This window comes from Coenobita brevimanus, chromosome 9, assembly GCF_032717465.1.
Source record: "Coenobita brevimanus isolate Jiangsu-jjx chromosome 9, ASM3271746v2, whole genome shotgun sequence".
Classification (NCBI taxonomy): domain Eukaryota; kingdom Metazoa; phylum Arthropoda; class Malacostraca; order Decapoda; family Coenobitidae; genus Coenobita; species Coenobita brevimanus.
This window is the reverse complement of record NC_136962.1, coordinates 2,017,501-2,027,500: the sequence shown is the minus strand read 5'-3', so window position 1 is coordinate 2,027,500 and position 10,000 is coordinate 2,017,501. Positions and strand designations below refer to the sequence as shown.

The following is a 10,000-nucleotide window of genomic DNA, read 5'->3' as shown; positions in this document are numbered from 1 at the left end:
TTCCTCCCAATCATCTCTCCCTCTCTCTCACACACACTCCCTCCCTCTCTCTCACACACACACACACACACACACACACACACACACACACACACATCCTTCCCAATCATCTCTCTCTCACACACTCTCCCTCCCTCTCACACACACACACTCCCTCTCTCACACACACACACACACACACACACACACACACACACACACACACACACACACACACACACACACACACACACACACACACACGTACCTCCGCCTTCCCCAGTAACTCCCATCGAGGATCAAAGAAATACTGGAGGCCGAGGGAGGCTCCCGGCAGAGTCAGTGCCCGCCACAGGAAGGCCCCGATGAGTAGGTAGGGCACGGTGGCGGTGAAATAGACGACCTGGTGATAGATAGATAGAGTGAGTGAGAGCTGCGTACGTCTATCTATCTGTCTGTCTATCTATTGCCACACGCCTTCATCCTGTAAGGGGTGGCCGTTTTGTCTTTGAGTTAGTTGTTTTATGTCCATCTATCTATTGCCAGACGCCATAATTCGGAAATAATAACAGCAATAATATTAATAATAATGATAATAATGATGATGATAACAACAATAATAATAATAATAATAATAATAATCGTAGTAGTAGCTGTATAGTAGCAATAACAATAGCTTGTAATAATAATAATAATAATAATAATAATAATATCTATAATAATAACAATAATAACAATACCAATAATAATAATAAAAATAATAAAAATAATAATAATAATAATAATAAAAATAATAATAATAATAATAATAATAATAATAATAATAATAAAAATAATAAAAATAATAATAATAATAATAATAAAAATAATAATAATAATAATAATAATAATAATAAAAATAATAATAATAATAATAATAATAACCTACCTTGCCAGAGGACTTGATAGACTTCCAGAGTGCGAAATACACCAGCGTCCAGGCGGCCAGCAGTGCAAGTAGTAATTCCACTCGTATTCCTCCCATCTCCTCAATTCCTTCTGTTTTCTCTAAGACTATCTCACTGAAAGATAGAGAAAATAGTGAGGAAAATACGTACACACAGATACGCACATGGATAAAGACGTACATACAGATATACACATAAAAACGTACATATAAACATACATACATACATACAATTCCTTCCTTCCTCACTGAAAGATAGAGAAAATGGTGAGAAAAATACGTACACACAGATACGTACATGGATAAATACGTACACACAGATACGCACATGGGTAAATACGTACACACAGATACGCACATGGATAAAGACGTACACACATTTATACGTACATACACACTCATCCTTCCATCTCTCCGTTTTCAATAAGACAAAATAGTAAGAAAAATACGTACACACAGATACGTACACAAAAAACGTACATACATAAATACATACACTGATAGAATACGTACATACAGGGATACGTACATAAATACGTACAGACAGATATGCGTACACATGTATACTACACAAAAAATCACACAACTTTACTATTGAAAAATCTATCTCATCCTCTATCTATTTATCTACAGTATCTATCTATCTAGCTATATGTCTGTCTATGTATCTATCTACCTGTCTATCTATTACCTTCCCTGTCTCACCTATATACAACTTCACTACAATTACTAACGAATATTATATCTATCTCATCCTGTCACTCCATCTATCCACGTACTTGAAGAACACCTCTCCATCTCTATCTATCTATCTATCTATTACCTTCCTTGTCTCATCTCTTAATTACCTGTCTATCTATTACCTTCCTTGTCTCATCTCTTAATTACCTGTCTATCTATTACCTTTCTTGTCTCATCTCTTAATTACCTGTCTATCTATTACCTTTCTTGTCTCATCTCTTAATTACCTGTCTATCTATTACCTTTCTTGTCTCATCCCTTTATCTATCTGTCTATCTATCACCTTCCTTCTCTCACTACAATCTGCTTTCAATCTTTCTTCCAGGCATCTATGTATCTCATCTGGAGGGATGTGGTGGATGAGTGTGTGAGGAAGAGAGGTTTGGAAGTCAGTAAGGCTAGGGAACTGACAAGAGATCGAGCTGGCTGGATGAATTTGAAGGAGGGAGGAGGCGAGGTAGGCCAAGGAGAAGGTGGAGGGGAAGGAGGCGAGGTAGGCCAAGGAGAAGGTGGAGGGGGAGGAGGCGAGGTAGGCCAAGGAGAAGGTGGAGGGATATGGTGGATGAGTGTGTGAGGAAGAGAGGTATGGAAGTTGGTGAGGCTAGGGAACTGACAAAAGATCGAGCTGGCTGGATGAACGTTGTGAGGAGTCCATGATCAGGGATTGGGCACCCCTTTTTAACGTGACAGCGTCCGGATTGACTCTATCGGATACGTTTATGTGAAGCTACAGAACGTGGTGAATGTTTTTGGCGTATCCGGTAGAGCCAGGATTCCAGGGGCTTGAATGGTGAGTGAATGGAAGTGTGGCCCATTGACTCTATCGAATACGTTCATGTGAAGCTACAGAACGTGGTGTATCAGATAGAGCCAGGATTCCGGGGGCTTGAATGGTGAGTGAATGGAAGTGTGGCCCATTGACTCTATCGGATACGTTTATGTGAAGCTACAGAACGTGGTGTATCAGATAGAGCCAGGATTCCAGGGGCTTGAATGGTGAGTGAATGGAAGTGTGGCCCATTGACTCTATCAGATACGTTTATGTGAAGCTACAGAACGTGGTGTATCAGATAGAGCCAGGATTCCAGGGGCTTGAATGGTGAGTGAATGGAAGTGTGGCCCATTGACTCTATCGGATACGTTTATGTGAAGCTACAGAACGTGGTGTATCAGATAGAGCCAGGATTCCAGGGGCTTGAATGGTGAGTGAATGGAAGTGTGGCCCATTGACTCTATCAGATACGTTTATGTGAAGCTACAGAACGTGGTGTACCAGATAGAGCCAGGATTCCAGGGGCTTGAATGGTGAGTGAATGGAAGTGTGGCCCATTGACTCTATCGGATACGTTTATGTGAAGCTACAGAACGTGGTGTATCAGATAGAGCCAGGATTCCAGGGGCTTGAATGGTGAGTGAATGGAAGTGTGGCCCATTGGATTGAGTAAATCTGGACTGTCTGGACACTGCTACTCCTCACCCTGCCCTAGGGTGGGAAAGGAGGTCCCGATGATGATGATAGATAGATAGATAGACAGATAGATAGAAGGACATACTTGAAGAAGACCTCAGTAGGTGACATGGCACCAGCAGGGTAGGTCACGTTGCCCCCATATCCATCAAAGCAATCCGTAACCCATGTCGCATTGCAATTATTCCACGGTAAATTCTTGGCGAAGGATTTGACCAAGAAGAAGAGTGCCCAGGCGATGATGACGTTGTAGTAAGTGCATAGCAGGAAGGATATGACCACTGTACCTACGCCGGCACCTGTGAGGGGTACAGTAGTAGTAGTAGTAGTAACAGTAATAGTAGTAGTAGTAGTAGTAGTAGTAACAATAACAATAATCACAATATTATTTCTCATCTATCTACCTATCTATCTATCTAACTATCATCATCATCAGCCACTGCAGGACCGGCCTATCCCTACCGAAGTGGGGACGATACAGCCAAAGTATCTCTACCAAGTGGCTTAGGCTGTGTGGTAGAGATTGTATGTAGGGTGAGAAGTGCTTGTAAGTGTAATTGTATGTAGGGTGAAAAGTGCTTGTAAGTGTAAGTGTATGTAGGGTGAGAAGTGCTGGTAAGTGTAATTGTACGTAGGGTGAGAAGTGCTGGTAAGTGTAATTGTATGTAGGGTGAGAAGTGCTGGTAAGTGTAATTGTATGTAGGGTGAGAAGTGCTGGTAAGTGTGATTGTATGTAGGGTGAGAAGTGCTTGTAAGTGTAATTGTACGTAGGGTGAGAAGTGCTTGTAAGTGTATGTAGGGTGAGAAGTGCTGGTAAGTGTGATTGTATGTAGGGTGAGAAGTGCTTGTAAGTGTAATTGTACGTAGGGTGAGAAGTGCTTGTAAGTGTATGTAGGGTGAGAAGTGCTTGTAAGTGTGATTGTATGTAGGGTGAGAAGTGCTTGTAAGTGTATGTAGGGTGAGAAGTGCTTGTAAGTGTGATTGTATGTAGGGTGAGAAGTGCTTGTAAGTGTATGTAGGGTGAGAAGTGCTTGTAAGTGTGATTGTATGTAGGGTGAGAAGTGCTTGTAAGTGTATGTAGGGTGAGAAGTGCTTGTAAGTGTGATTGTATGTAGGGTGAGAAGTGCTTGTAAGTGTATGTAGGGTGAGAAGTGCTTGTAAGTGTGATTGTATGTAGGGTGAGATGTGCTTGTAAGTGTATGTAGGGTGAGAAGTGCTTGTAAGTGTGATTGTATGTAGGGTGAGAAGTGCTTGTAAGTGTATGTAGGGTGAGAAGTGCTTGTAAGTGTGATTGTATGTAGGGTGAGAAGTGCTTGTAAGTGTGATTGTAAGTAGGGTGAGAAGTGCTTGTAAGTGTAAGTGTATGTAGGGTGAAAAGTGCTTGTAAGTGTAAGTAGGGTGAGAAGTGCTTGTAAGTGTAATTGTAAGTAGGGTGAGAAGTGCTTGTAAGTGTAATTGTAGTGTTGTAGTGGCTTTGGATGTGTGTGTAGTCTGTGAACCAAGTGTAATCGGCCCGCGCAAGCCGACTGGGTGCAAGCATACTTTATAGTATGCGACACTGGTTCAACCACAGCACCCCTTGTGTCCGCCAATGCAGTACGTGGCCGGGTGAACACTCCCTAAGTTTTTACAAATCTGGCGGGAGGAGACGCACACTCCATATATATATACAGAGAGAGAGAGATAAATAGATATAGATAGACAGATAGATAGATAGACCGGAGAAAAAAAAGAGTTCTCCATACCTTTAAACAGCGGGCACAGTCTACCCAGAGCAGCGATGGGTCCTCTTCTGGTGTACTGACCTACTGCCAACTCCATCAGCAGAAGGGGTATGCCACACAGGAACAGCATCACGAAATACGGTATCAGAAAGGCCCCTGGAAGAGAGAGAGAGAGAGAGTTAGAGAGAGTGAGAAAAGAGAGTTAGAGATACAGCCCTTTCTCCACCTCTATCTCTTAGCATTGTCTCCCGGGGGTATGCCACATATGAACAGCATGACAAAGTAGGGTATCACAAAGGCCCCTGAAGAGAGAGAGAGAGAGAGAGAGAGAGAGAGAGAGAGTGAGAAAAGAGAGTTAGAGATACAGCCCTTTCTCCACCTCTATCTCTTAGCACTGTCTCTTGGGGGTATGCCACATATGAACAGCATCCCGAAGTAGGGTATCAGGAAGGCCCCTGGAGAGAGAGAGAGAGAGAGAGAGAGAGAGAGAGAAAAGAGAGAGAGAGAGAGAGAGTGAGAAAAGAGAGTTAGTGATAAAGCCCTTTCTCCACCTCTGTCTCTTAGCACTGTCTCCTGGGGGTATGCCACATATGAACAGCATCACGAAGTAGGGTATCACAAAGGTCCCTGGAGAGAGAGAGAGATGAGGCAAGCATATCTATCTATCTATTTATCTATGTCTTTTTATCTATCAGTTTATATAATCATGACTTTTATGAAGACAAGAAGTGAGTAGTAGTAGTAGTAGTTGCAGTAGTCGCAGTCGTAGTAGCAGTAGTAGTAGTAGAGACAAAGAAGTAGTGGTGGTAGTAGTAGTAGCAGTAGTAGTAGTAGTAGCAGTAACAGTAGTAGCAGACGTAGTAGTAGTACTAGTTGTAGTAGCAGAAGCAATAGTAGTAGTAGTAGTAGCAGCAATAATAATAATAATAATAATAGTAGTAGTAGTAGTAGACACAACACTCACCTCCTCCACTCTTATAACACAGATAGGGGAACCGCCACAAGTTACCCAGTCCCACCGCATACCCAATACACGCCAAAATGAACTGCGCTTTATTGGCCCACGTTTGGCGAATTTGCTCCGGATTTGGCGATGGTCTGGAGTCGCCATTCCTGTGAGAGAGAGTTGCGTAATAATAATAATAATTGTGGTGGTGGTGGTGGTGGTTGTGGTGTGGTGTGGTGGTGGTAGACCGAGGATGAGATGAAGGGATGGAGTGGTGACGCAAATTAGAGAGGGCGGTGGAGGGGGGGGAGAGGGAGGAGGAGACCAAGGATGAGATGGAGTGATATATGTGAGAGAGAGAGAGAGAGAGAGAGAGAGAGAGAGGGAGATCCAAACAGCTGATATACAGTAAGTGCTCTAAAATAAAAATAGAATAAACAGCATGCACACAGCTGCTAAGACCACTCTAAATAAACACATACATAAATCTAACAGCTAAACAGCTCATAAAAATACAAAATAAAAATAATAATAATAATAATAATAATAGTAGTAGTAGTAGTAGTAGTAGTAGCAGTAGTAGTAGTGGTAGTAGTAGTGGTAGTAGTAGTAGTAGTAGTAGTGGTGGTAGTAGTAGTAGTAGTAGCAGTGGTAGTAGTAGCAGTAGTAGTAGTGGTAGTAGTAGTAATAGTGGTAGTAGTAGTAGTAGTAGTAGTGGTAGTAGTAGTAGTAGTAGCAGCAGTGGTAGTAGTAGTAGTAGTGGTAGTAGTAGTAATCAATCAATCAATCAATCAATCAATCGTCTTTATTTCGTATCTCGTGATACATAAAATATAATACATTTCATCATCATAAATACTATAGATACTCCTTTACAATTGAATTTAATAAAATATTTACAATAAATAAATCCTTAACAATCAGATCGAGGAGTTGATCCAATTTCATTAATTAAAAAAATAAAAAATAAATAAATAAATTCAATATATACAATTTGCCTACCAACACATTCAGTATCAACTGTTATACATCTTTTTCGAAATTTACATTAACTCCACACCACTTATTTCCTCATGGTTCTGCACCCACTGAATTCTGGCATTTATAATGTCCACAGAGTTATCCAATATATCTATCTCATATTTATCATAAAAATATTTCAATAAATGAGGAACATGGTGGCCAGAGGACTGATAAAATAACCTAAAAACCGCATTATTCTTTCTACTTAGGGCTTTACAATACCTAGCTTGCACTAGGGCAACATGGTGTCTAAGTAAAAGTAGTCCTGCTGCCTTAGATATACTATGATTACTTATTAATCTTGGCACATTATATATTTTCTTAAGAGCATTTGCAAATGCACTTTCAAAGCTTCTGAATACATTGCTTTTAAGCATATCTTTCATATTCCAAATACTTAAACCATAGTCAGGGACACAGTATGCTTTAAACAAATACAGTAACGTCTGTGCATTAACGTTCTTAAATTTTCTAATTACTGAATTAAATTTAGCATAAAATGAGTTCAATCTGAAATAAATATCTTGATTATCAGAAAAGTTGTCTTGAATTACATGGCCTAAATATTTGTATTCATTTACCACTTCATAACAATTTAAATAACGGATACCTTGTGCCTGTTTCTTATTATGTTGAAATATAACAATTTTTGATTTATCATTGTTAATTCTTAAATTAAGACTATTAATATTCTGTTCAAATATGTCACACAAATATAGAATATGCTCTTCACTATCAGCTAGTAATGCTATATCATCAGCATATGCAATTGCATTCAATCTAACAACCCCAAGGCAGCAACCCACATCTGTTTCCGTCAGGGTTTTTAAAACATTATCTATATACAGTTTAAAAAGTAAAGGAGAAAGAACTCCTCCCTGCCTCACTCCTTTATTAATTATATGATACATTCCTTTACTCCCATTCCATGTAATTCTTGCTAACTGGTTTCTTAAATATCTCATTAAAGTTAATGTTAAGTCAGGGGGAACTCCTTTATCCAGTAAAATATGACCCAATTTAAAATGATCAACATTATCAAAGGCCTTTGATAGATCCATAAAAGCTATGTATGATTTTCTGCCTCCTTTTGTATATGACCTAATGGTTTCTTTTAATAAAAAACAAGCATCTCTTGTAGACATTCCATTACAGAAGCCAAATTGTTTGGAATCAAAAAATACACTCTCACTTAAAATATTTAAAAAATGAAGTTCTAAAATTTTTAAAAGACAAGATGAAACCATTACTGGTCTATAGTTAGCAGAGTCCGCTGCATTACCCTTCAGATCTTTCACTATGGGAGTGATATCACCCTTTAACATTTCAACAGGTATGTAACAATGAGTAAAACAACTGTTGATAAAATGTGTTAAAATATTCAAAAACTCCACTGAAGCATGCTTTAGTAAAAAAGAATGTAATCCATCATGCCCTATTCCATCATTCAATGACTTAATTAACACAGAAAGTCTTTCAACTGATATGCATATATGAAACTTTCTTTTAATTTTCCACCTTTCTTTCAATACTGTGAGAAAGGAGTCCTCTTCATCACCACTACTAACATCTCCAACTCCTCTGAGCATTCTTCCATTAAAAATGTTTATTATTTCCTTATCATTACTGGTCCCATCAACTACTTTTGATGACCTTATTTTATTACTTTGTTTCTTGATTTCTTTCCAAAAGGCTGTCATATTCTTATTTAAGAATTTTTCTTCCACAGCCTTTGATCTTTCATTAATTTCTTCCTTCTTGCACTTAGAGAGTGCTAATTTAAATTCTTTCCTACTACCAACCATCTTCATGTACTCCTTTGAATTTCTTTCTTTTCCCTTTTTCAACCATTCCATGTAGTCACAGCGTGATCTCTCATACAGTGTTTTAACATTTCTATTCCAACCAGGAATAATTCTGTGTTTATTTTTTCTTACCCTCATACCCTTATATTTCTTAGTACGAGATGATAATGAAGAAATCAGTTGCTCATAAAAAATATCCAGTTCTTGTATATGCTGCTTACGTTGGCATCCAGTAACCTGGCAACTTAATGTTTCAAGAGCAATTAACCTTGTCAAATCATTATTAACATCTTTTTCTATTGTTTTAATATCATCAGCACTTAGGCTGTTCCAATTTAAAAAGTCCTCACTAACACTTGTTTCTCCCTGGCAAAATGTACCAAGGCATTCTTCAGGGCAATTTATGTACATACATACAACCATTGGTAAATGGTCTGATCCAATAAAAGAATATAACACCTGTATATTAGAAATTATAACATTTTTGGAATCTCTACCTATAATATGGTCTAACCATTTTGTGTAGGAGTTGTTGTAAGGAATAAATGTAAATGTGTTAATATCAAGCATATCATAATCAAAACATTTCAGGTCATTTCTCCCAATAAAATTGCTGAGATTATTCCATGCTCTACCTATAAATGGGTCTGCATTAAAATCTCCTAAAAAATACACATTATCATAGCTATAATTAATTAAAACCTGCTCCAACTTACTCAGTGACTCCAAATAAAGTTCAAGGGTGACATCCTCCCAAACATCACTTTTTACATATACATTTACCAGTAATACTGTGAAACCTCTCACTGACAATTCCAAAATTATCATATTTGCTTCAAGAGATATAACTTTAACTTGAAAGGAAGCATTCTTTTTCCACAGACAAACAAGCCCTCCCTCACATCTTCCTCTAAATGATTTAAGTGATTTCTCTGAATAGCCAGCAGCAGATCCCACACCCATATACCTTTCATCAATAAAAGCAATATCTCCTAGCCTATCTTCTTTAAGAAATGATTCTTGCAAAAAAATAACATCATAACTTCCATCTGCAAGTGAGCGCACCACATCTATGTTTTTCCTTAATGAACAACAGTTGTAAGTACAAATAGTAATATCCATAATGATGTAGGGTACAGTATTATGCTTCTCTATACTACAATATTAAAAATGCACAGAAAAAAAAAAAAATACAGACAATGAAGCTTAAAAGTACCAGAAAAAAGTCCAGTAAAAAAATAAAAAAATAAATAAACTCCTATCTAAAATTATCTATGAAAGAAAAAATATAAAAAAGAAAGGTTCAATATAGGATGATAAAAACTGAAGCAAAAGGAGGCAGATAGTGAAAAAAAAAATACATATACA

The 10,000-nt window shown here is 38.2% G+C and overlaps 1 protein-coding gene across 1 annotated transcript in view; it reads right to left on the bottom strand.

Annotated features, from left to right (window-relative positions):
• Window positions 1-10,000, bottom strand: part of LOC145409807 (uncharacterized) — a 57,422-nt gene that overhangs the window by 9,539 nt on the left and 37,883 nt on the right. The window contains exons 3-7 of the mRNA XM_080280116.1: window positions 5,823-5,971; window positions 4,880-5,014; window positions 3,220-3,433; window positions 908-1,040; window positions 248-382 (exon numbers count right to left, since the gene is read on the bottom strand). Coding sequence (XP_080136242.1) covers window positions 248-382; window positions 908-1,040; window positions 3,220-3,433; window positions 4,880-5,014; window positions 5,823-5,971 — 766 coding nt within the window. The remainder of the gene's footprint in view (window positions 1-247; window positions 383-907; window positions 1,041-3,219; window positions 3,434-4,879; window positions 5,015-5,822; window positions 5,972-10,000) is intronic.